A 27,970-nucleotide genomic window follows, 5' to 3' on the forward strand; every position below is an offset into this window, starting at 1 on the left:
AGATACAAACTCAACCGGGATACTTGCAAATCATATTTTTTTAACTACATTTCAGAATGCAACATTTTTTTTTTGTTTTCCCCTTAAGAAGTTTTGCCCTGAAACTCTCTGAGGTGGCCCCCACCCCCTGGGGGTCTCCATTAGTGAGCGCTTTAAGTAAGACAACAGGAGATCGACCATGAGGGGTAAGAGCACAACCAGAAAGTGTTACCCCATTATTAAAAAACAGAAATACAGGTAGGAGATAATTTCATATGAGGCTATTCCCCCAACCTCCCCATCCCTTCCAGACTAAACGGCTGCCCTAGAGGACAAAAATGATTCCGAGTTCATTGAATTCAGTGAAAAGGCCCTCAAGGAAGGTGTACTGCTATATAGAGGAGGCAGAGATGGACGGCTGGGCAAACATTGCGAGACCTGGGCCACCTCCACCGTCCCACCTGAAGCAGCAGGCTATTTCAAGCATGCCTTCCTCAGCCAATTCTTGTCATTAAAAACACCTTTATCTTCCAAGGGAAAGTACTCCAACAAAACAGGGTCCTCAACATGCACTTCACAATAGGACCCAATAAGAATTTATATATGAGATATGTTTATTAATGCTAGAGAGACATATTGTCCATGGTGAGAGTCCAAAGGATCTACCTGAGCAGGACTTGAATATAGCTCCTGAATGCAAAGCAAGCCACTTGCAGAGTTCAAATCAATATGGCTGTTTGGAACAGGACCCAATGTTGCAGCCTCCACAGAACGTCCTCTCTCACCCACTACTTCTTAAGACCCACCCAGGTGTTGCATACCTCAGGACCCTCATGTTGGACATCTGGACCCACCTTCAAGTATAAGGCCCCACTGGATAATTGTGAATCCTCCAGTCAGAAGTACGTTCACAACAGCAAGATCTCAGGTTCCACTAGTCAGATTTCAGGACTCAACAGTCAGACTGCCTAACTAGACAATAGAACCCATCAACATAAACGACTGAACCATGTGTGATGGTAGGCCATGTCCAGTGCTGCTGTGACAACTGCTACATGCTGCTTATCAGAGGTACAGGGAGTTAATCATCTGTCAAGGGACAAAGGGTTCCAGTATACCTAATACAGATACTCTGTCTCCTGTTACGAGACACATTTCTATTAATGGTGGTCCTCCTGATGGTTGTCCCAATGGTTCACATCCTCATAGTCATCCTCTTGGTCCTCCTCCTCCTCTTCCTAGTATTCCTCCTGGCTGGTACTTAAATACTATCCTCCTGGCCGTTCCTGTCTTTCGGCTATTTCTACTTCTCTTCTTTTTCTCTTCTACTAGTGCCGATCTTCCTAGTCCATGTCCTTCCCTTTTCTGTACTTGGTCTCCACGTCTCCTATTCCTGGTATTTTTCTCACCCTAGTACGCTTTCGGGTATTCCACCCAATCATTCTCCTCCTCCTCTAGGTGCTTTTTTCCTCCTGATCCTCCTCTTTCTCCTGGTCTTTCGTCTAGACCAACCCAAACTGTGGTCCTCAACACATGGTCCTCCTGGGCCTTACCATCATCCTTCTGGTTCTCTGCCTCTTGCTGGAGCTCATTTTTGTCCTCTTGGTTCTCCTGCTTACCTGGTCCTCCATCACTCCAAACAACCCCACATGCCACTTGGAAGTCTGTCACTTACAATATCTATATTAAGGAAAGGTGTTTAGGACAGAAAAAGAGGGCCCAATAGAGACCAGCCTTGTCACAGCTCTTTTGGCTTTCCTGGTGCTGTACCCAGCAAACTCAAAACACAGGGTCCACCTTCCATGGGTGATATACGCCTCTATTAGGAGACATGAGGAAGTTTCTTTTGTGACTTCATCCTTGCCTTCCACTAGAAGCTTTTATCACTCCTTTCTTCCGAAGCCCTCATTTTGCTACTTGTGAGCATCCTTTTGCCAGCAATTGTGAACCCCTTACCACATGGATGCATCGTGATTCTCTATAGGTCCTTCACAGACCAATGCACCAGTCCTCACTCCTTCCCACATGGGACCTTGGTAACTGCACTTTTGTACCCCGGAGCCCAACTTTTTGGTCCTCTCAAAAATGCTTCTTTGTACAGGGGCTTATCATCACCATGTTGCCCAGAAAACCCAGTTATGTTAAAGTTTTGCTGCTCCTTGTGCTTTGACTGCCATTATATTCCTGGAGGGAGCTTGCACTCCTTTTGCCTAATGAGTCATCATTCCACCCCCTCTGTGCCCTTATTCGTCCTTTTGAGGGTAGGGAGGTGGATGGTGTTCAACAAACCATTCTTCATATTCCCTGTGTTCTGAGGGGGTCTCAGAACCCCATTTCCCTTGAGGGCATCTAGAGTTTTAAAATTTTCAAAGTCCATGCCTGAAAGCTAATACACGCTAGGCTTTTTCATTGTATTCTGAAACTTGCAGTACTATCTAATGGTACTACAAGAACTGTATATTTGACAATGCAAAGACAAAGCTGGACTGGATCAGAAACAGACCCATTAATCTGGGAATCGCATGAACTTTGGCCCATCACTAATTCCACTGTCTCCCCCTTATCCACTCCCAGCCGGGCAGTACTTGGCAATTTCCTTACCTGTCTACCCTGGTTTCTCACAGCACCCATAGCACACTTTCCTTTATGCTTCACCCTACAACACTTGTTTCCTAGAGGTGGTCAAGCCACTGAAGGATTAAGACAGATGCTTGGCTTGGCTTAGCCCAATATCCTGCTGGAACTTCAAGCCCAAAATCTGCCAGTCATTCATGTGGCTTTTACCTGCCATGCAAGCTGTAAGCTCAAGTGCCAACAATTAAAGAAATGGCATTGACCTTTGATGTAAACAGGACAAAGAAAGAGATACCCATCTAGTGCCTGATTTGCACAATATGAAAACCAGAAAACCTGGTTTCAATCCCAGCTTTCTTACTTGACCAAATTGTGTGATCCTGTGCAAATATTGTATTTTGAAGTGCTTCCTTTTGCTTCATTGTTGCCCATGAGAATATCTTTAAATAAATATGAGTTTAGCATGTGCGCTGTACAAAAACCTCACTTGTGTTTGATTTAATAGATTATAATGGTGCCTTGCATATTAAGAATCTTGGCAACATACAGGATGCACATCACATGACTTCTGACATGTCTCTTAGTTCACTAATGTCATTGTTAGGGCAAGAGGCATGAATGTTCTAAGCCCATGTTTAAAAACTATCAATTTTCAGAAATGCCTTTCAATGCAGTCATATAATCTGATGTACTAAGGTGAAACATTTTCACATATTAAACAAATTTACTTTTATTACGCTCATTCTGCTAATAAATATTGAATTTGCATTGATTTCACCCTCAAAACCACTGAACACCTCTATCACTTTCCTCTTATCCATTTTCCTTCATGTTCCTTCATGCCCTCATCAGTGCAGGTTACCGAGGGCCCTAAATATTCTTATCACCTTCTTCCGTCCCAGCCCTTACCTCCCTTTTGTCTCAGTTTGCTACCACGAGTCCCAGGCTTGCCAACTTAAGAAACATTTTCATTGTGTGAAGAGGAGGTGGGGCTTAGTGCTGAGCACAGCCCAGGGCACTTTAAATTCACTGTCTTCACCCTCCAACACCAAAAAAACAAACTTTCTGATGCTGTTGCTGCTGTTCTGGGGAGGTTTCACACCCCGTAATGGAGACTGGATGCAAAGATCCTCCAAACAGTTAGATAGAAAACCCTGGAAATCTGCTCTCAACAAGGTTTTCCAGCTAATAGTGTGCACACCATATGATATCAGCTCCTCATTGGGTAACCGTGTGATGGGAGCTGATATTGTGGGTGGCACAGTGAGAGCTGGAAGGTCTGGCTGGAGTTCCCCATTGTAACCACCTTTTTTTGTAGACTGTCTGTGAGTGCTCTGTAAAGTTGTGCATTTGTTGCCACTGAAGCACTTTTTGAAAATAAAAAAAAAGTCACCAGAGCATCAAGCTGTTCTGTGCCCACAAGGAAGCACTACCATCTGTCAGCTGCAGCCAATCGGAGCTTGACTCCCCAATCTAAACGCTTGCCTGAGTTTGTCAAATGAGAGCAAGGAAAGTGCGGGCCAATCAGAGCCTCTACGGCCCAAGGGTGAAAGTGGAGGCCAAAAACTAGAGGGACCTGCTAGAGAGCTGAGTCAACAGTGGCTGAATAGTGTGGGGGTGTGCCACCAGAAACATCCAACTGTGACCTAATGGCCAGAGATGTAGACTTTGGAACTGGGAAATCAAGTTTGAGTCTGCCACCTGTGATTCTGGGCAAATCACGTAATTCCCTGTGGCTAAAAAAACATCTGACCTTGTGTGCTGTAATATATAATTTCCTAGCTAACGGGATATAAAGTTTCAATTGAAGGTGAGGATTATGCATCACTTTCTTCACTTCACTTCAATTGAATAGAAATCATTTCACAGTTTGTTCCATCAATAAAACGTGAAAAACTACACTTCCCATAAAACTTTAGGATTGAAGTAACAAAGTATTCAGATACCCACCAATCACATAATCCAACATGTTAGAACTGACATTAACACCCCTTCCTCTATGCTAGCATCATAACCGGTGGATCTCCTAAACATCATTTTTCTTGTCTATGCCTAAAGAAGAACAGCCTAAAACACTGTTATCTCATTCTGAAGGTGCGCCAATGGCAAATCTGTCTGTGCCCGTCCATGCCTGGACTATGCCCTCGCCCAGGATCCCTGGCCCTCCTGACTACCACAGATACTCCACCTCTGAACTCTGTGCCATGGACCCCGGACGCAACAATTGCTGCCAAGCATCTCCTCCCTCCACAGTGGGACCGTTCACCTGCCTCCACTGTCGGCTCACCTCCATCCCTGGACTGACTACCCCCGCCAAAACCCGTGCCATGTCCCCTCCGCCAGCCACCACTCCCACAGAACTACTCCGGTGCCTCCTGATCAACGCCAGATCGCTCTGCAAACACACCACTGAAGTCTGGGACATCATCTCCACCCTGGCCCCTGATGTGACTTTCATCATAGAGACCTGGCTCACCCCGCATCGACCCCTGACATCACCACCACCATGCCAACTGGCTACAAGATGGAACACCAGGACCTCACCAATAGACAAAGAGGTGGCATCACCATCATACACAAGTAATCAATCATCAGCACAACCACCAAAGATGAAACCACTCCTATCATTAAACACCTCAACTTCCAACTCCTCACCGAGGACAATATCACATTCAAAAGCACCCTTTGATACAGACCCCAGGACCCTGAACCCACCTCACCCACGCCATCACAGAATTCATCATTCAGCTCGCCATCAAATCCCAACATTACGTCTTCCTGGGAGACCTGAGTTTCCACCTAGACAACCCCACAGACAGCAACTCCACAGACCTCCTGGAACGAATAGACAACATCAGCCTCTCAAAACTGGTCTCAGACTCCACACACAGAGCAGGACACACGCTAGGCCCCATCTTCATGTTCAGCAACAGAGTCAGACACAGCCACACCACAAACTCACCTGGTCTGATCACTCCATCGTCCACTTCACTATCGATGGACCACCCTGCAGCACCCCCAACCACCACAGCGCCCCCTTCTACAGCTGGGCTAAAGTCACTCAGCACCAACGGACCAATGACCTCACCATCACGAAGCATGAGATCTCTGCCAACCTGAATCGAGCAGTAGGGAACTTCCACAACTGGATCACCTGCACCGCCAACCGAGTCGCCCCCACCAAACTAGCCAAAATGCACAGACTCACCAAACGAGCCAGCTAGTACATCCCAAAACTCAGCACGTTGAAAAGCAGGTGCAAACACCTAGAAAGAAGATGGGGCAGAAGTGACACTGATGAAGCCAGCTTCATGTTGGCCCTCAACACCTACCACTACAATCTCAAAGAAACAATAAGGGTGGCCCTGGCAAGCCACATCGAGGCAAGCACCAACCAGACAAAGGAACTCTTTACCGTTGTCAGAGTATTCACCTGGTCATCGGCCACCAAAACATTGATCCCCGCCTTACAGAAACTCTGCGACACTCTAGCAGATCACTTCCACAAAAAGACAGCCATCATATACAGAAACTTACATCCTCAGCCCACCGACCTCCTCTCTCTCCCCACCTCCATAAAGACCACCAGCAATTACCCTCACACCGCATGGGAACAGCTCAGTACACCGAACACTATGGTCCTAATGAACTCCATCCTTTCCGGAGTACCCTATGACTCATGCCCCCACCGAATCTTCAACCTCGGAAGCAACAACCAGTCACCAGCTCACCACCATCCTAAATGCCTCCATTACCACAGCCACCTTTCTCGGCTTCCGGAAACACTGAGATATCAGACCACTCTTCAAGAAACACTCTGCAGACTCCAGCGATCTCCAGAACTACCACCCCATCTTGCTGCTCCAGTTTCCCGCCAAAGTTCTAGAGAAAGCCATCAACCTCCAACTCACCAAACACCTGGAGAGAAGCAACGTGCTAGACCCCCTCCCAAATCAGGATTCAGAGCCAACCACAGCACCGAGCTGGCCTTGATCACTGCGACAGACGACATTTGCACCCTACTCGACAGAGGAGAATATGCCACCCTGATCCTCCTTGACCTCTCTGCAGCCTTCAACACCATCTCCCACCTCACACTCACCAAACGACTACACCAGATCAGAATCAAAGACGATGCCATTAGGTGGATGGCATCTTTTCTCATGGGGCACACCCAGAGAATCCGTCTCCCTCCCCCTTCACCTCACAGCCCAAATGCACCATCTGGGGCATCCCTCAAGGTTAATTCCTCATTCCTACCCTCTTCAAGATCTACATGTCCCTGCTAACAGACATCACCAGCGCCCACAACATCAACATATTTCCTACGTCGACGAGACGCAGCCCATCCTCTTGCTCTTAGCTGACCCCACCACCATGAAGCCCAACTTCCACAACAGCATGAAAAATGTCTCCACCGGGATGAAGGACAACTGCCTGAAGCTCAACATGGACAAAACCGATGTGCTAATTTTCGGAAGCCACACCTCACCCAGAACGACACCTGGTGGCCATTGTAACTCAGACCCACCCCCACACCAAAAGACCACGACCGGAAGCTTGTCATCATCCTGGACAGTGAACTCTCCATGAAACAACAGGTCAACGCCATCTCCTCAGCCTGCTTCCATACTCTCAGCATGCTCCGCAGAATCTTCAAATGGCTCATCAGCAACAGAAAAATAGTGACGCTGGCCCTCATCACCAGCCGACTAGACCATGGCAATGCACTCTATCCAGGGACCACCAGAGAACTAATGAGAAGACTCCAGACGATACAGAATGCAGCAGCCAGACTGATCCTCCACCTACCAAAAAGGGCCCACATCGCCCAGCGCCTCAGAGTCCTCCAATGGCTCCCCATTCAGAAGAGATGCCAGTTCAAGCTGCTGACCCAAGCCTGCAAAGCCCTCCACCACCAGGAACCTGCTTACATGAACCACCGCCTGAACTTCCATCAACCATCCAGAAACCTCTGCTCTACTCACCTTACCCTCGCAAATACTCCAAGCATTTGCCATTCCAAAGGATGCTCCTCCCACCTTGCCTCCAAGTCCTGGAAAGCCCTCCTCCTCCGAACTTCACTCACTGACAGACTTGAGGAAGAAACTCAAGACCTGGCTTTTTGACTGAATCCCGCAGCCCAGAACCTGGATACCCTCATTTGGTGATAAGCCGCACTATACAAGTACTGTATGATTAATTCCTAAGTACTTAGCAAATACTTCCATTTGACCATCATATGAATCACACATTTTATTGTAAAGAAAACCGACATATGCACTTTTTCCTTTCACACACAATCAGAAATGACATTATTCAACTTAAAATGTAAACAGAAATACAACATTTGTTTCACTAATTGAAAACTTCTACTTACATTTGACTGTGTTTATAGAAAAAGGGAAGGAATTATTTTTTTCTGAAATGCTCCTGGATGGGATAATCTTCGCCTCAGTGTCCTTAACAGAACTGAAACTTTCCTTCTCGAAAGCTAGGAAATTTTATATTCGATGTCAGGACTGGAGGATAAGATTAAGCATATTTAAACCTTACTTATCAACAAAGACGCTGCTTTGAAATGGGCGTAAAGGTAGAATTGCTTAAAGGTCGAGTCAGATGACCAGTCAGCAGCATTCATGATATCCCCTAGTCTCTCTCCAACTGCGATTGCTTTAGAGGCCATGGCCCCTCTTGTTGAATGAGCTCCGAACTGTGTTGTGTCTATTCCTGTCTTTATTTTACCCATCTAGTGATCAATGGAGAACTCACTGAACTGAATGGTTTCTTTAATTCATTAAGCAATTGTTATTTTCCTGGTGGTCTTACCTCTGTCATCATGTTGTTATGTGCTTTATGGCATCTGACCACGCACAGTTTAGGCTTTTCCAAAAAGGCTGGGGAAGATATTAAACTAGTGCTGGGGTGAATATCCTACTGTAAATGTCCGGAGCCCTGAGATCGGATACCCTCTTACATGAACTCATACAAAACAGCATAGCTAGTTTTGCTGAAAATTCCTTCCTGGATAGGAATTTGTTGTCTTGCAAAGAGCGAAGCATATTCAGACCTACGTTCACATCCCACAAGGTAGAGTATCTGTAATGTCTAGAGCAGACACAACCAATTTCGCCTTGACTGTGCAATCTTCGGGGAGCAAGATGAGAATATTAGGAGCTGATTCTCTAAGCCACCAAAGCCCTGCTACCACCCAAGACATGATATAACTCCAGGCAATCACAGCACCCAGGGCAAAGGGGAAGTGGAGGAAAAAAACAGAGGTGGGGTCCTATGGTCCCTTCAAGGTGACTGCATCAATTCTCCGCATGGTAGATTCTTTCAGTGTTCAAGTGTTGTGGTACACCTACAAGTATAGAATGAGGATTTAGGACCTTCGCCTTTTGTTGTATGAACATCGATATACAGAGAACATAACTGAAAAGCACATACATTTATCTAATACCGCCCACTTTCCAATTAAAGCTAACTTCAATTCTAGCACCTGAAATCTATGAGAATGCAGAGAAAATCCTGAGACAATGAAACAAATACACAATACTAAGTGAATAAAAGACCAGAATATCACAACTACTTGACCATCTGGGGGCACAATTTCTCCATTGTAGTCCCCCCTCGTTAATTTACTGAAGACAGTGTGAGGTGTCTTTTCTTCACGCATTTATAGGTCTAACCAGCTACTATTCCTGATATATACTAGACATTGCATCTGGTAGTGCACTGCTGAGGGACCTACCCGAGATATGGCCAATTTTCAAGAGTCAAAAAAAAAAGAAAAATGAAAGACTGCTCAGACAAAAAGCATAGTTTCCCTCACTAGATAAGCATTTGAACAAGAAACTAAATTAACATAATGTTTGTTAAACTGTTAGCAAAGACTGAGCCTCTGTAAATGTCACGATTACCCATACAAGTATGGAGTCCGGATTTCTTTGGACCTACTGCAACCAACCAACATCTGCTGCTTGTCATCAATGAGTGTCCATGATTCCCATAAGAGATGGATATTCCGAGCACTCCTTCTGAAGTAACCATATTGAGACTCAACGAGAATTGTTCCACATTTGGTATTCCTAATGCAGTAAAGTCAGGCAATGGCCCAACTTTCTTAGGGAGAGTGTCAGGATTTTGCTGGCCACTTGGGTTACAGCCACTGAAAAATAAATCCATTGTGGCCTTAAGCTAACAGACTTGTGGAGCAATTCATGGCAAAACTTTTTTTAAAGTTGCAAGGATCACCAACTATTCCATTTCTAAAGCAATCCACTGTGATTCTCCTCGTAATACCACAGGTATATCTCCTGCTCAGCTAATGTCTAGAAGAATTATCTGTACTACTGTCCCTTACATGGAGGAAAACTCTGACAATGGGGTAACTGGCGATACAACGTCAAGCCGCAAAAGGGAAGATGAAGTAATACGCAGACCAACAAGGATGTGATAAACATGCGCATTTCATGCAAGGAAGCATACTGCTTGTCAAATCCCATGGGAGTCAGAAGTATGACCCCTATTTTGATCCCAAGCCACACATAGTCACTGACCTTTCTGGGCCAGTGATCACGGCCTGACGAAGAGACACAATTATTTGGAATTCTTTATATTGTAGGACACTACATAGAGCCCGGTGTAAAGTTCTGAGATGGAATCTCCGTCTCAGGTTTAGATTCTAGAGAACAAAGTAAAACAGACACTTCAATCCCAGGTAAAACCTTCATTGCCCCAGACGCTCCAGCTTTCTGTCACTCTTCAGCCCATTCCTCTTCTTCCTTGGACCCTGCTGTTGCCTCTTTTTTCCATAATCAACCTATGATATCAGCCAGTTCAAGTAGTTCCCTCCCTTATCCTTTCTATTTCATCTCATTCCTCTTTTACTCACCCTTCAAAGCTAAGGAGGAAGATCCGTCCTCCTGAATGCGTCATGGTGGTAATGGACTGATGTGGACTACCAGAATAAGTTGTGGGGAGATGTAATGTTCTCATTCTGGCGGACTTCAAACTATGTCGCTCTTAGCGTGGGACATTATCACTGTTCCATAACAGGGAGGTGAAGTGTGCGAGAACTGGGCAGTGCCAGTAAGACGAGAGCAAACTGCGCAGAGGCTGGACGGAGCGAGTATGTGCTCTTCACCAGAATAATCGATAGTACTCTCTAAGCTACATGGAGACATATATTGTGTGCTTATTGTAGTGAATAAAGAAGTACTTAACCTCTGTCACTCCTTGATGTACATGGTGAGTGGTCTGATAAGCGGCTACAATACCTCTACAGGCTTATGGTTTTCACTCTTGTTTTTTTTGCAAAGATTTGCTGACTAAATGCTTAACAAACAAAGAAACAACAGCTCTTGTGACTTTGAACATGCCTCATATCAGGAGTGTGTAATTTATTCAGTCTGCACTGCGATTTTCCTAGCATTCTACTGTTAGTTTTGCTTTACACCATTACAAACGTAAGCAACTTAGATATGCAAGACTTTAAAGAAAAAATGTAGAACTGCGCATGCATGCCATCATTTGGAAGAAGGGAAGTGGAAGATTTTGAAAATATATTGGGCGAATTGATTTTCTCTATTGACTTCTATTAACGCATGACTTCTATTAACGCAGAGGCAATTTTAGGCAGGGGATATCTAAAATAAAATAAAGCAATATTTTGGCATAAAAAATCGGGGGTCTTCCGCCTGAATAAAGTCTATTGGCATGTGTGTATGGACTGCAGAAACTAACATGATGAATGTTGAAAGTTCTGTTTTTTGACTCGTCACTGGAAGAAAATTAGCTATTTGTGGAGAGAAAGAAGTCCTGTCGCATCGAGAACAAAACGGACACTATAACAGGAGTTGCAATAGTTGTGCCTGGCCAAATAAAACTCGCCTGCAGTAAAAAGCAGTGATGTTTCGCGGAACAAAAAAACATGTTCCCACGCGACAGATGTCTCTACTTAGTCCGCGAATCAAATCTTTGAGAATGGGACAGAGGGAAGAAATATGAACAGCGAAAAAACAAAACTGGCAACCCACAGCTATGCAAGGGAGGGTGGGGGGGTCTGGGGCAAGATCGAGTAAACAATACACAAAGCGTTTGCTCCGCCCACTACAAGGATCTGACCCCGCCCCTCCGATATGTACACAAAGGTTTGCTTCCGCCCTCGGTGATAGCTTAAGCCAATCGCGGTTAGCCTTGAACATCAACGACCAATCGATGATTACTTTTATGCCAACCGTGTTTCTTCTTTGCCAACCAGCTGGAGCATTTCCGGTTGTAATGCCTCGGCTTCCTGCAGATGGTGTGGGCGTCTTCTGATTACTGCCCCTTCTGGAAACTTCGGTGGCACCTTCGGTTGATCTCTGGGGTGACATCTAAGCCCAAGCAAAGCTTGCAGGACTAGCTACAAACATGTTCGGGTGTCTGGTGGCCGGAAGACTGGTGAGAGACCGGGGAAAGCAGGGGTGGAGGACGGGGTTTGCACAACCAACAGTGACACAAGCACTGACTGCACGACCAACTGAGATACCGAGGTACTGACATCGCAGGCATGATGAGAAACACTAACTCGTCGAACTGCATACTGTTTATTAGTAGGGTGACTTTTTGGCATTTGTTTTTTCCGCAAACGGCCGTCGCCTTGCTGGGAGTTGTAGTTTCACTTTCCCATTAAGCACGTTAGCGTTTAAGTCGCAACGTGGGCTGAACACTATAACTAGGTAGCTAATCGGCGCTCATGACATAAGTCATGTGGGCCTTTTCACGGATAGACGACTATTGACTGGCTTGACATAGATGTATAAACGAAAGACAGCGCTAGCATAATAAAATAGTCAATGTAATCACAAACTAGTCATTAACTGTTATGAACCAAAACATTTTTTTAAACTAGTTATTTGAACATCATTTGCATAAATACATATATTGGTATTTTTTTGTATATTGGCCAGGGCATGACTACCATGCAGGATATAAGAAAGTAACATAAGTACAATAGAAGACGAGATGAAACGTTTGTTCACTATTAAACTTCAGTAAAGAAAAGTACAAACAAAACCATTTTTGGAAGCATATTTTGGAACACATATACCAAACACGATCCTTGCAATCTATACATTTTCGTTAAAATAGACTGTCGAGTCTGTCATTAAGGAAATGCATACGGTCTCCAGGTAGGTAGCCTAGAATGGAAATAGTTGTTTCAGTTTGGTTCGAGGATCTTGTAAAGAGAGCTCCTGGTTGTGGAAAGTGGAAGCTTTTCGGCCAATGTGCGTCCGCTGACTTTTCCTCTATACGGCTGAGGGTTATTCTATTTCCACTCTGTCGTCAACATTAGCCAGTATCTTTTCCATCATATAAATGCACCATAACTTTCCCCAACTAGCTTATCTAAATACCAGGAGAAAGTGTGAGATTTGTTTTCCAACCTGGGTGTTCAGGGGTATGTATATGTTGTTCTTACACGGGTTTCCCATAATAACGTTAACGGTCTCTGTGATAGCAACATGCCTTCTGCTGATCTAATGTGGGATTCGATTCAGTATGTCTGGATATGGGCACAAGACCATCATATATATAGGAGTGTGCCACTCGCCACATCCTTTCCATCATATGTCAGACTCTCCAGACATTGCCTTCAGCCTCGTAGGGGAGAGATACCACCTAGTTAAGTTTGCATGCATTTTATTTGGCCATTCTTTTTTTTCCCACTTTGTGGATTAATTGCTCACTGATATGTCTATCCTTAGCTCCCTTCTCACTTCTGTGCCTAATTGTGTTTGTATTGCAGTCTGGGTTCTTGACAATATCAATAAAGCCACACAATGTTATTGTATTACAATTTGGGACCACCTGCATTCGTCTTAGTGCCTGGCCTACTTTGGCTAAAATCAACTATTATAAATCACAGGGCAATAGGATCAAAGCCGAGGGGGGAGGCATGATCCTATTTCCATGTGATTTATAATAGTTGATTTTAACCTCAGGAACATCAGCAAAATGCAGGGTGTGGAATTCCTATAACATGACGCCCAGGACCTATTGTTTGGAGTCCAGGACAACAAGTTTACATGTTTATTTTGTACTTATGACAAGTAGGCCCAACCCCCCTACAGCACAAACCCTTTGGCTGCTAATTTTAAATATTTGTGTCCATATATTAATGCTGTTGGAACTTGTATTTATGGTTCATTAATTCAAAGCCTTTATTATTAGCGAGTGCTCTGAATAAATGTTGTAAGCCCAAACTGCACTACTGACAGTAGTTGCAGTCAAAAAATGTGCACATGCTTTTGGAAAGTTTAACATTAAGATGCTGTGTCTAACTCTCCTAGAACGTTCCCTGATCAGATGAAAATATTTGTAAAAGTTTGAAAGTACTATTGATGATTCTTTGTTTTCAAAATAAAAAGGTCATTAAGAATTCAACTAGGAAAAAAAACATTTTACTATACTACTGCAAAATTTTGGATACCCCTTCTTTAGAGTATCATTTAGTAAAATGCGTTGATGTATGCTAGTATTTCCAAAGAATATTCATAATGGAAAGTCAGTGTAACCAGTTTCAACAAGCTCATGGGAAACATGAAAATAAACAAGCATTGACAAAGCCAGTAGTTTCGACAATTGTGGTCAGTCTTTTGGTTTTGTCAATGAATGTCTTGTTTTGATATGGCTTTTGTTAAACTTTATTGTTGTGAGAGCTGTTGGGCCCTCAATATTGTAACAAACATTGGCAAGAAGCAAAAATATTTTTTGGTCTCAAAAAGCACACATTGCCATAGTAGTTCCTGGCACTGAACAAAAACAAAATACTTTGTGTGCTGATATGCTCCTTGTGATGCAGATTGCAATCATTCACAGTGAAGCCAGCTGACAGATGCACAGACTCAAAAGGGCATTTGAACCATTGCTAACGGTACCTCCAGCCCAATATGTAGAGATTGTTTGGATTCAGGCCCTACTATAGCACTAGCCCTGGCATAATCATAAAGACTTGTATATAATGAGATTACTTCCATAATTAGTCACCGCACTACATGGCACCAAAGGATTTTTTTTTTTTTTTACGGAACACGTAGATTTATGAAGTAACCTGTCCCATTGACAAGTAGTTGTTTATTAAATCCACCCCCCTAAAACTGGTCTAGCTCATTTAGCAAGGCTTTAGCGGAGGGATCCAGGAATGGTTCTAAAGCAAAGGACATCATATGCAATGACTCCAGTTTGTGCTCAGCGGTTCCCATCCTTATACAATTGATATCCTGGTTGCAGAAGATTTGTTGTTTATAAGGCTCCATTGTGAATGCAAACATCAAGAATGAGCAGTTCATTTTGTTATTGGAATATTGGTAGAGTATTTCCCATTAATTTTGCTCTAAGTGTAGGGCCTTTGTAATCACATTTGAGGAAAATGTTTGTTTGTCCTATTTGAATTTTATCAAGCACGTTCATCAAGGAAGCCTAGTCAGCCTCGTTGAAGGCCTTCTCCGCATTAAGCAAGAGAAGGAGCATTGGCTGAGTGTTGTACAGAGATCAAATTGGACCATACAATGTGAAGTCTTGTTACCGGGATAGAAGCAAATAGTTTGATATCACAGTTTAACAATGCGTTAGGGAGGTAGGAGCCGAAGATCCAAGAATCTTTAAGCAAAAGAAAGAAGTGGGAAACAAGCATGGTATTTGATACTACTCTGGATATCAGAATGTAGTTACATTTTTACAAGAGGCTCAGCTAGAATGGAGACATAGGCTTTCTAGTACAACAATGTGAAGCATCTGACCATGTAGCTTTCTGACTATGGATGTCTATATTTTTTTACTTTTTTTTACTCCTGAGAAAGTAATTTCTTCCGCTAATTCTGCCATGTATCCCTGCAGGTCTGGCGGGGAATCGCTATGGAGATAATCATCTTGCTTGGATCTACTGCCAGACCGTTAAAGAAGGAAGACTAGTATGATACTAATAAATCCTCAGTTTCTGTGTTCCTCGCCATCAATAATTGTTTTTAACACAGTTTCTAATTTTAAGTTGTCCTAATTTATTCGCTAGAAGCCTTTCTGCCTTCTCTTCTTTCTCATAGTAGGTTTGCGTAATGTATAACAGTTTTTTTTTTTTTTTGTGGCTGTCCTAAAAAAAACCCAGCTCTAATTCTCCTCACTTCCTCAGCGTACAATGTGAGCCACTTTGTTTGTGACGTTGTTTGGCTTGCCAAAGTTGTGCCTTGAGGTCTACTTGTTTTGGTTAGGTTTTCCCGATCACCACCTTTTCTGCCTTTTAAATCGTGAATTGGTTCTCTTCCTTGTTATCATTCTCAAAGAAGTATTGATGTATCGCTTCCTTTATACTATCTCAGTGTGGAATCACGTAAGGGTATCTCGTTACCTGTCAAGAGGCATGAGTATGGTTGTTGTGAATGCGAGGAATCCATTTGCAGCCAGGTAGGGGCATGATCTGACACAGCTATAAACAGATAGCAGAATGTAGAATTTGGGTAGCAAGTTTTGTGTGATCAAGAAGAAATCAGCTTGTGAGTAGGTTGTGTGTACGTTGAAGTAAAAAGTGGAATCCCTGTCTTCTGTACGTTGGTGTCTCCAGATGTCTACGAGGTTTAGCTCTTTGACACTCTGGGTAATGAAGGCAAGGCGTCACTAGTGGAGTGTCTGAGCGGGGATCTACCAATGATAGAGTGCAAGATGGTTATAAAATCTCCAGTTATTAGGCTTCCATTTTGTAAACTTGGATATTCTCAGCAAAAAGTTATTTTCTGTGAAAGTAGGCACATGTTGGAGATGGCCCTTTTTAGGGGATTTCTCTAAAATGTTTTTGCTTTTTCCTCCCGGTCTTTTGCTGTTTCTCTTTGCGTGGCCTTAGGTTTCTGCGCACTTTCCCACTGTACTGCAGTGGGACTGTGCGTGCTTCTCTGATACATGCTAGGAGGAGGCACTTGCCTGATTAGTTCAGTTGTTGTACCCTGTAAAAAAGTTTACACCTGGTGTCCCATGCCTGGAAGGGAAGAACCCCCCATGTGGGCTCTTGCTACCTAGAGGGGTCAGTTCTTCCCATAGATTTTGTCTGGTTCCCTACCTGGTGGCTTTAGGGCACAGGGCCCTTTCCCCTTGTCAGTACAGTGTGGAAGTGGGTGCATCTTCCTACATATATGAGGAAGTGGCACTGATGCGTATACCCACTGGCACATTAAACGTGTTGGACCTGTCGTGGCAGGCCTGGGTGCGCACTTGTTGCTATGAGGTGTTTGAATATGTATCCAGTCTGTCATAAGCACTAAGTATTGCGCCTGAAGACCGGATTTGTCTGGTGCAGAGCCTTCAAAGTACTGCCTGCATTTAAGGAGTGTGGCCCTTCATTGTGGGGCACAAATAACTGTCTGGTTGGTAGTGGATTCACTGGTTGCGTGGCCCGCCTTTGTCAAGCGTGCCGCATTTTTCTTGTACGACATCCAACTACATGCTCATTATGTGTGGTGTCTGATTTACTGGTTGCGACCCTCGGATGTGGGGGTGTAACCAGAGTAGTGTCACATTCTGCCTTGTGCAGCACTGCTGAACTTGCGTCTTTGTGACCATATTTGTCTAGTGCGACTCAAGTCATTGTGCACCAGACGTTGTGCCTAATTCCAGGGAGGTACAGCATTGGTAACTTTCTGTGTGTGATCGGATGTGTCTGGTGCGACTCAATTCATCGCGCACCAGACTTTGGGGGTCCTTTCGACCTTCGCCCGCCAGGCGGAAACCGCCATGCGGCTGCCAATGCGGCCGCACTCACGCGGCCCCCATTCCGACATTCCCGGCGGGCCGGCGGGAATGAGGCCGCAACACAGGAGCCGGCTCCTAATGGAGCCGGCGGTGTTGCGGCCGTGCGACGGGTGCAGTTGCACCCGTCGTGCTTTTCACTGTCTGCTATGCAGACAGTGAAAAGCTGGCCGGGGCCCTGTTAGGGGGCCCCTGGACACCCCTTACCACCAGCCTCTTCCTGGCGGTGCAAACCGCCAGAAACAGGCTGGTGGTGAGGGGGTCATAATCCCCAGGGCAGCGCTGCCCTGGCGGATTATCCCCGCCGGGGCATAAACGGCGGGAAACCGCCGGCCCCGGCGGTGCGACCGCGGCGGTACCGCCGCAGTCAGAATCGGGAAAAAAGCACCGCCAGCCTGTTGGCGGTGCTTTAGTCATTTTTGCCCTGGCGGTCTCGGACCGCCAGGGTCAGAATGACCCCCTTTGTGCCTTATTCCAGGGAGGTGTGGATTTGAAACTTTTCATGTGTGCAACCGCGACTGGCCGGGGCGACTCAAGAAATTGCGTCCCAGATATTGCACAATAGGTATCTGTTTGTACTTTGGAGTGCCTGGCTGGGCTGGGTGCCACTGTGAACAGCATGTGTTCCAGAGTGACACCCCCCCTGTGCTTGACAAATCGTGTGACACTGAATTGGGGAAATAGCTAGGGTGGATCTCGTGCTGACAGCATGTTGGCACCGCATGAGGGTGCTGGGAGGGAAAGTTATTTTTCTCACGTGTACATGCTGGTAATGTTGTTATAACACATTTGAGCCTAATACTACTAGTGATATATCTAAATCTTATTTATGCCCAGATTTACATGAAGTTCATGTTGTGTTAATGTGTGTTGAATACAATCTTTATTTACATACACCTCGTGTAGAGTCTTTTCTATGACACTCAGTGTTTTTATTATGTGGTAGTGCTATGCCAATGCTTTACATATTGCCCTTGTGATAAGCCGGACTACTCCGTGCCAAGCTACACAAAGGCGAGTGCAGGTTATACAATGAGTGTAATCACCCACCCCTGACTGCAGTGGTAGGTTCTGCCTCGCTAGGGCCTCGCCTCAACCAATCGGAACATGCTGTGCTCAACAGGACATCTTTTTCAAGCTGGGCAAAGGGCCTTCATCCCAGTGACGCCTGACTTGCAAACATAGTGTTAATTTGCTTATTGAAACTGCTCTAGAATTTGAAATTGTGGAACTCTGTCACGGTTCCCAAAAGTATCCAGCCTGTCTTTGTTTTCATCTGTCTTAGCATGCAGCCACCCTGCCCCATATGCAGCATCAATGATACATCTTCTATCACTCTTAAATATTTAAACCAACTTCTGTGTTTTTAATATGCTTGCTATCAGGCATTACTCATGAAGTAACAGGTTGTTACACTGAAATGAGTGAGAACCTCATGAGAAGTATACCACACAATCTGAATCATATCAATCTGTTCATGTGCATATGAGAAACTAAGTACGTAGTATGGGCAAAAATTATAATCCGACCCTCCTAACCCTGTTGAACCTGAAAGGCTTTTTTGTGTTACCTTCACCATCAGTCAGATCATTGGGATTCTTTATTAACCCTTCTCCCATGCTTACTGTGCTCTTTAATATGTTAGGTAGAGTTGCAATATGTCATATTTACATGTTAAAGAAAATGAGGCCTCAAGTTGCTTCCAAATCATTAAAATCAGCAGTGCATTTTCTTGTCATTGTGAGATGAGACTTTGTAAATGCTGTATTTGACTGGAGCTCCACGGTCACTCTTGACTCCAGTCAAAGTGGTTGCTCACTCTGCTGCAAGATTGAACACAAAGTAAAAAAATAAATAAAGCACAACTCATACTCTCCATGATCTCCATAAGCTCCCCCATGACTTCAAGCAAGGATCTGCTTCAAGCTTTGTGCCCTCACTTGTAAGACATTCTCTACAACAGCCATTCATATTTAGCGGAACTCAACAACTTAGGAGGATCAAGGGTGGAGGGGTTGGTGAAGGAGTGAGGGGGAGGTGAAGGGGACCAAGGCGAAGTCTTGAAGTTATACAGCAGAGAAACAGGTAGGAAAAATAACATAAGCAGGTGCGCTGAGGAGGTGTATACAATGGGTTGAAACTGAAGCAATGCCCTAGAAGGATGGAGGAAGGAGCTGGGGACTAGCTCTAGCCCAGACTAGGGGAAAGTGCTGGACATCCCCTGCATGAGATACATAAAAGACCCACTGGATGAGAGTTCAAGTGGATGAGCAACTGTGGACAGGCAGCAGCATGGATACTGACATGAGTGCGCTATCCCCAGTGGCAGAGATCCTTCAGGGAGATGTGGGTTGGAGAGTTTGAGGTGGGGCTGGCGTTGAGAGTGGCTGAGCACGAGTGACTACAAACGGCAAGTGAGGGCAAATGTGCCCTCATGGCAATCGAGAATAGGCGCCAACAAATGTGAGAAGTGCTATTCCACCATCTGATGTAGAGGCCATCTTCTTGCAAGCCTGCCTTACACTTCAAACTACAGATTCAGTCTGTGCCCCTGCCAGATAATTGAGGATCCATGGGTCGTCATCAACATCCGGGAACGCAGACGCAGGGGCAGGTGCTTCTCTAAAAGCCGGCAGTTAAACAAATTCACTGTGAACCGGGCAACAGGCCTGCGTGATCCCATGAAGCCCCTTTTCTAATGGAGATGGGTGACTGATAGGAAAGGAAAGCCAGTCCGGTTGACCTCCAGTAAGTGACTGATGACGTTCTGACTGTGAGCACTAGATCATAGGAGCTGTAATTTTGTCTTGTCTTTTTTTCACTTAGAAAATTCTAATAATTAAGTAGGTCCTGAAGAAGCGTCAGGGGATCCTGTTGGACCATGAGAGACGCGAAACATGTCGACCGTATACTAACCATATATTGAGGGATTTCGGATAATCTCCCTCTCTTCTAATTCGTGTGTGAGTGTCTGAGCATTACCTCTTGTGTCACTCCGCTGTTAGTTTTTAATCTTGACCATTTCCCAATAGCAAATAATAAATTGTTTAGTGAGGGTCTTGAGCCAATTTTATTTTTTCCTCTTATTTTTCCGTCCTCTTTCTTGGACCCATACTTGGCTCCGCGGCATCATCGTTAACAAAAAGATCTCCGGCAAAGAGCCCTCCTTCGGGGGGAGCCCGTCAGGCATTGCAGCGCCGGCCTGACGAGGAGCTGTCCGATGATGAAGCATGACACCAAATGCGGTGTGTGAGGACTTTTGCTCCTGACTATCAGGACTCCTTTTCCTTTCCTTTTCCTCTTGTTAGTTTTGGAACAGTGTATTATATTATATTATCAGGTTGACTGGAGGATATACACTGGACCACAAAATCCTCCGATCCCTCCTCTTTATTTGTAATACAGCAGAGAAACAGGTAGGAAAAATAACATAAGCAGGTGCGCTGAGGAGGTGTATACAATGGGTTGAAACTGAAGCAATGCCCTAGAATGATGGAGGAAGGAGCTGGGGAGTAGCTCTAGCCCAGACTAGGGGAAAGTGCTGGACATCCCCTGCATGAGATACATAAAAGACCCACTGGATGAGAGTTCAAGTGGATGAGCAACTGTGGACAGGCAGCAGCATGGATACTGACATGAGTGCGCTATCCCCAGTGGCAGAGATCCTTCAGGGAGATGTGGGTTGGAGAGTTTGAGGTGGGGCTGGCGTTGAGAGTGGCTGAGCACGAGTGACTACAAACGGCAAGTGAGGGCAAATGTGCCCTCATGGCAATCGAGAATAGGCGCCAACAAATGTGAGAAGTGCTATTCCACCATCTGATGTAGAGGCCATCTTCTTGCAAGCCTGCCTTACACTTCAAACTACAGATTCAGTCTGTGCCCCTGACAGATAATCGAGGATCCATGGGTCGTTCCATCCTGCTGTGGCATATTTTGCCCTGTTTAGAGCACCTGCAATACTGTGCAAAATGAGGGCAGTAGTGATGGAAATGGAATGAGTCCAGGCTGTGTGACTAACTACATCACAAGTGGTTGGCAGAAGGAGGCAAACTGTCTGTGGCCCTCAGAAGATTGTGCCTGGTGGCGAGTGTTTACCTTGTCCAGGGATCACACTGCTGCTTTTTATACTGATATGCTGTGGCTGGGACATGAACCTGACCACCCTTCTGTTTGTAATGCTGAATGATGCTTTCTACTTAATATCACAGTGACACGGTTAAGTGTATCTGACTTGCTGCAGGAGCTGGGTATGGTCACTCTGAGAACTAAGGTTGCAGAAGTGATAGGACAGGAGGAATGGGAAGACTTTAACCAATGCCACCCTGGCTCCAAAAGCTAGTTCTGTACCACACACTATCAGAGTGGAATTAAAGGACACTTTTTAGGTTTTGCCTGCACAGCGTGAAATCTATTGTATAGAATATATCATAAGGGACTTGCATCCCCCCCTTCACTTCTTATTGGTTCTTGTGCTTGTCATTTCGCTTTTCCTCGTGTCTTTTGGTTGTAGGCAGTCTATGTCTGTTCTTCTGTGTATGTTTCTCCCATCAGTTTCCCGTCTGCAGAATACTTTGTTCATCTGCTTTGGTGGAAGTTATTTTAAGTGTCTCAAGCAACGATCGGGAAAACAAACAAATTCAAACCTAACAGCCACCCTTGCTTTTAAGTTACAGTGCTGCCTGAATGCCGTGGGCAGAGCGCGCTCTTATTATCCCGGTGGAGATCCTCCGACCTGCCTTTTATTCCTTCTCCATGCTATGGATGAAGTATGCACTACTTAGTTCCCTGGGGGCACAAGCAGGGACCCACTTGAGTGTGTTGGTCATCGGGTTCACTCTACCATCCCCCGGAGCACAAGCAGGCATCCACTTCAGTACTTGTTTACTGAACAACTCCGAGTTACATGAAATTGAGGCTCACTGAGTCTGCACCAGGGCCAAGGCCAGCCGTATTGTCTACGAATGGGACCTGTGCTGGTGAGTTTATGGGAAGTGTGTACCACAATGCCCTTGAGACAGTAAGTCGATTACATCTTCTTTTTCTAACAGCTGGAAAAGCTAGTGGCTATTTGTTGTCTCCTACACACGTGGCACTGACAGCTTTCAAAGCTTTTCTGTGTTCGTGTATCCGACCAAGCTGAGAATCCCTGCACACAACAAGCAGATTGTACAAGGCACTGCAGCCCCGGAGCACGTCCACGTGAGCCCAGCCTGGGTGAAAACAAACACCTTCAAACACAATGCCCCTTTCTGTAATGACCGCAAACTTATGTGTGAATAAAACGACATAGAGTGAAATGGGCATCTAAGGCTTAGATAAAATGGCTGGGTTTATTCCTCGCTTACATTGAACAGAATGATGACGGCTAAAGGTATACGTGTGTCTGCGCCTGATTCTACTTTGCATGCCTTTTTCAATGTGTGTGTGTATTTGTGTGGCTCTGTGTACACCTAAAAGAGAAATATCACTAGCTCTAGTCACACATTGCTCTGTGTATACAATATACACAAGTAGATAGGTTAATATTTTTCGCCAATCAGCAATGGGAAAGCTATGACGCCAGTTCATTCTTCAATGCAGTAGGGATCATTATAATATAAATTAATTTTACACGTGTCTTTATAATTTGAATAACAACAATTATCAGTTTCAACAAAGGCATGTTTTGTGACCTGTTGCAGCATTTGTGCTCCTTAATGACGACTGGCAGTGTCTTTCTAATTATGATTATAGCTCTAAAATGTAAGAATGGGCTGTTCCTGGCACTGAAGGGGCCTACTTCCTAGGTTTCGCCTGCACAGTGCTTGCACTGTGCTTGTAATCAGGTTTCGCCTGCACCTCCCCTTATATTGCACAACTGCTCACCAATTTAAAACTTACAATAAAAAATATTAATCACATAGGCGAAACCTAATGCATTTGCCAATGCTTGTTTGTTTGGGTGACCAGGAGACACCCAAGTACAAAATGGAGAAAACTAAAGCGGCAATCATGTCTTGAGGCAGCGCCGTAGGCCAGGAGTGTATGTTGTTTTTTTGGGGGTGGGGAGGAGGGGGGGCAGCCCCCATCAATGACAAGGAAATTTTTTCGAGGTGAAGAAGGGGCAAGTTGAATGTGGTAGCTTCCAAAAAAATGAAGTGTAAACTGATATTTTAGACCCTAAATTATTTTTGGAAGGGTGAAAGAAAGAATGGGTGGATGAAATGGTGAATGGGTAGATGCATGGATGAATGAGGGAAAGAATGGATGTAAGAATGGATGAGTGAAAGGCAGGGAAGGTGAATGAGTGAAGGCGACGATGGATGGAGTGAAAGGATGAGTTGATGGATGGTAGAATGAGTGAAGGATAGATGGATGCATGAGTGAAAAGTTGGATGGATGGAGTGAAAGGATGGATGAGTGAAATGATGTATGAAAAGATGGATGATAAAAACAATGGATGGGTGCGTGAAAGGATGGATGGGTGAATGAAAGGATGGATGGATAAATGGATGTGTGACTGAACAGAAGGATGACTGAGTGAAAGGCTAAGTGGAGGGATGTATGGGTGGGATTAAGGGTGGATGGATGGGTGTAAGAATGGAAGGTTGAGTGAAAGCATGGATAGATGGATGAGCCAAAGGGAGGATGATGGAGTGAAAGGATGGATAGATGGAGCAAAAGTGTGGATGGATGAGGTATTAGGATCGGTGGATGTATGAATAGGGGATGGATAAGTGAAAGGATGGATGACTGAGTGGATGGATTGGTTTGATGGATAGGTGTCCCTGGACCCTGAACTCACTCTGCCACCAAGTCCCCTCTAGCTGCTTTCCAAATCACTGTGCTCATTCCTTTCTCAATGCCTGGCAGGGCTTGTTTCATAGACCCACTGTGATTGACAGCTCAGTGGCTGTACTGCAGCCTATGCTGCATGATTCACATAATGGCTAGCAGTTACAGGCCATGAGCTGTCAGTCACACGGTAAGCATGACACAAATCCTTCATTGGCTTTGGAGGGCTGTAGAGAGCTGTGTAAAATATGTTTCAGTCCCCTTGTCTTTTACAGACCACCAGCTCATCAGAGATCATAGCAACACAAGCTGTGCATGTCTGATAGTCTGAAACCGGACCCTGCCCCCCTATCTGTTGTGCACTTTTTTCCACATTACTCTGAGTGTATGGAACTGCTCAACCAAGGCGTTCTGCAAAACTTCACAATTATATTTTAAGTGGAGGTCAGATTTGTGTAAGAATTATTCAGTGCCATCAGGGCAAAGCCCTGCACAACAGAGCTGCCACTGTCAGGCTGGGACCCCGGTCCAGAGCCCACTTTGCCCATGCTTGAAAATGTCTCTGACTTAATCAGTTAAATGGAGATGCAGGGCAACTGAATACAGAAAATCTGCCTACGTTCGGAGACCCCTCATCTCATTACACTGAGAGCTCTGCTTCACCTTTCATCAATAAAAGCAAACTAACACACTGTCTCGTGTGTTGTCCAAAATTTGCTTCCCAAGGCAGAGCTTCTAAATTTGGAAAGGTTTCTGTGATTCTTATCATTCCTTTTTGCCCACCAGTTCTTGTAATTAACACAAGGAACAGACAACAGAATACAGCGTCGTCTGCATGTACCTGTATGCCAGCTCTCCTATTTACCGAGGCCCGCTCCACCCTCATGCGCACCACGCTTTTACTTTCTAAGCGCCATCACGCATGCTAGACATGCGTAGTCAAAGAATGCATTTATAATGCTGCGGTGGACCACTGTGATAAACACAAAGTCCGCTTCAGCTTTTTAATTGCATGCTTAGATAATGTGTGGGCGACAGCGAGGAAACAACAGAAAACCTGACCCATTTAGGGGGGTCGCATTCAAATTAAGAGGGACATGGTCTCTGTGCGCTCCCTGAGATAAAATTATTTGTAATTGGAGAATCTTAAGGACTGTAAACGCAGCAAAATCGTTTTTTTTTCTTTCTTTTTCAAATGTACTATAACTAAAAAGGTATACTCTAAACCAAATTGTTTCTTGCTTCTTTACACAGGTGCAGACTGCTGTACAGCAAATCGCCGAGGACAAATTTGTTTTTAATTTGCCGGATTATGAGAATATCAACCATGTTGTTGTTTTCATGCTGGGAACGATACCTTTCCCTGATGGAATGGGGGGATCAGTCTACATATCATACCCTGACCAGAGTGGGATACCTGTGTGGCAGCTCCTAGGATTCATCACCAATGAGAAACCAAGTGCCATTTTTAAGATATCTGGTCTAAAATCTGGTAAATAGATTTAAGCCATGTTGTTGTGTGTGAAATGTGTAGTGGTTTATGTATTTTCAATCTTTCAAACTTTACCACTTTTAATACAAAACTCTTTTAATGCACAAACGTGATGGGCCTCGTGCTAGATTAAAGTTTGAATTTACTGAACACACAGATGCACACACACACACACACACTCAAAGTTGTTTTGTTACTTTCTCTCTTCTATAAAGGCCTTGAATAAGAGGTACTTATTTGTGTCAGTGCTGCTTAAATTTGTGTGTGAAATATTTAGTGGTTTGTGTATTTTTATTCTTTCAAACTTTAAAATTGTTATTACAAAACTCTTTTAATGCACAAACTTGATGGGCCTCATGCTAGATAAAAATGTGAACTTAAACACACACACTCACTCACTCACTACATACTGCTCTTCTTCAAGGTGCTAAAATCTTCATACTACCAGAATTGGACTTTTAAAAACGGTGATACTGTTGTTATTGGTCTTATCAAGCTATAAAATGCAGAATTTAGAGTTAATCCGGAATTACAACTAGCTCCTCTAAAGGCTGCTGTCCATGCCGCAGCAAGATTAGTTTCAGGTCCTGAATGGTGTGATCACATTACCACAGTCCGAGTAATCTCAAATGGCTCCTTATTGAAGTGAGGATTGTTTTGGAAATCGGTGTGTCTCATGAATTTAAACAGTTCTTATTCACTTGTGTGTTTATAGGGGTGCAGCTTTTCAAGTTGAAATTGCTTAGTGATCAATCCATTCATTTAGACAAATTGATAAACCACCTAAAGGACACTGGGAATACTTGTCTTCATTGGAAAACTCAACCAGCACTTGGGCGGAGGAGGAGGAGCTGGAAATGCTCTAACAAGAAATACTATAAATGAAAGAACATTGCAGTGACTTTCAGGGGCACGCAGAAGACTTTGAAAATCAGTCTTGTAGCAAAGCATAAGAATTCAAGGGATTCCATTGAAAATGAAGGGTCAAACATAGAAGACTGGACAATACAACTCTCCAAGTTGTGCATTGGAGATAGCAGATTGTGTTTAGAGGGGAGGGCTTTTGGGGCCTGCCCAATACCCTCTCACCTCAAGCCCCTGTAGTGCTCTTGAATAGTATTCTTCTGACATACGTCCTGAGGGAGAAACTGCCAAACTCAAACTAGACAGAACACATCGCAGGTGGGTTGGTCAACAAAGGAAGCGGGCCCCAGGCTTTGTCACCTGCGTCCACAACTTCAAAGTGAAGGAGGATATCATGGAAGCTCTAGAGGCAAAGGCTGTTATCTTTGAAGGGCACAATATTTTATTCTACCATGAACTCTTCATGACCACGCTTCAAAAACCAAAATAGTTCTGTTCTGTGATAGACGTCCTGAGGGGAAGAGCCAATCAATATAGGTAGGATTTGACAACCCAGCAGAACAGGTGGCAGGTCGGGCAGGATGGGGAGGGAGATGGCTTTGAAACCGCAGATTGAGGATGGTCACCCCAAATCTGGACTGGACCCAAATGTCAGGTTTCTAAGTGAGCATCACAGTTTGAACTGGGAATCAAATAAGTTTATCTTGGGGAAAGCTTATCATGAGAGTTTTGTATGCTCAAGAGATTTTATACATTATCGTCCAAAGATAAAGACGCATCACATGCTTTTAGGGCGATACTGGTAAATGCTACCTTCACAACAAGATCCCTCTCATAATGAATACCGACCCCAGTTGTCTGCAGTTGTAAAGCGACAGTCCAACAAATTAACCCATTCTCTGTAAAAGCCATCAGCTTTAACACCTGGTGTCTTAGTTGTCTGCCAAAGCGACTAAGAGTTCCATCTATGTTACATAATTTAGGGTGTGATAATCTGCCTCTTCTGAGAGACACAATTACTCTCGGAAGACTTGCGTAGATTGTGATTGTGTTGGTTTCCGAGGCAGTAGGTTATTTCCGTCCTTGCGAAAACGGAATGAGTTGCTGTCTTATTAACCAGCACATTACAGTGTAACCAGAGATAAGGTATGAGAAAGAGTATTAACACTGCTTGATACAAGTATCAGTACCGTTCACACTCGCAAATATATAAGCCAACACCAACAAAGAGCAAGAACCGTTTGGAAATAAGTAATATCCAATATTTTACAGTAATCAGACAAAGAGATCCAAATGTAGGGAATTTCACTTTGGCGATGGACAATAACCTGGAAAGATTTGGCCAGAGAATGTGCCATTTGGTTGCCGTCACAAAAGCTGGGAAACTTTAGCTAAAGGAGGTAGCCTTGGAGGATGTTTGGGGTACTCAGCAAGACTACCCATTGCTCTGCAGCACACTGCATTATGTTAGACTGGCCTATTTTTTTGGGCACTCCCACAAACTCAGAG

At 44.5% G+C, this 27,970-nt stretch overlaps 1 protein-coding gene across 2 annotated transcripts in view; it reads left to right on the forward strand.

The window, feature by feature from the left end:
* The first annotated feature begins 11,826 nt into the window (after positions 1-11,826).
* The window catches only part of HIKESHI (heat shock protein nuclear import factor hikeshi), a 174,191-nt gene continuing 158,047 nt past the window's right edge, over positions 11,827-27,970 (forward strand). Inside the window, exons 1-3 of one of the 2 annotated variants that reach the window (XM_069203989.1) lie at positions 11,831-12,000; positions 15,439-15,512; positions 25,360-25,597. In XM_069203989.1, coding sequence (XP_069060090.1) covers positions 25,447-25,597 — 151 coding nt within the window. In that variant the 5' untranslated portion in view covers positions 11,831-12,000; positions 15,439-15,512; positions 25,360-25,446. Of the gene's footprint in view, positions 12,001-15,438; positions 15,513-25,359; positions 25,598-27,970 lie in introns of both variants that reach the window. The other variant, XM_069203988.1, reaches the window with a different exon arrangement.

The sequence above is a fragment of the Pleurodeles waltl genome, chromosome 8 (genome assembly GCF_031143425.1).
Source record: "Pleurodeles waltl isolate 20211129_DDA chromosome 8, aPleWal1.hap1.20221129, whole genome shotgun sequence".
In the NCBI taxonomy this organism is placed as follows: Eukaryota; Metazoa; Chordata; class Amphibia; order Caudata; family Salamandridae; genus Pleurodeles; species Pleurodeles waltl.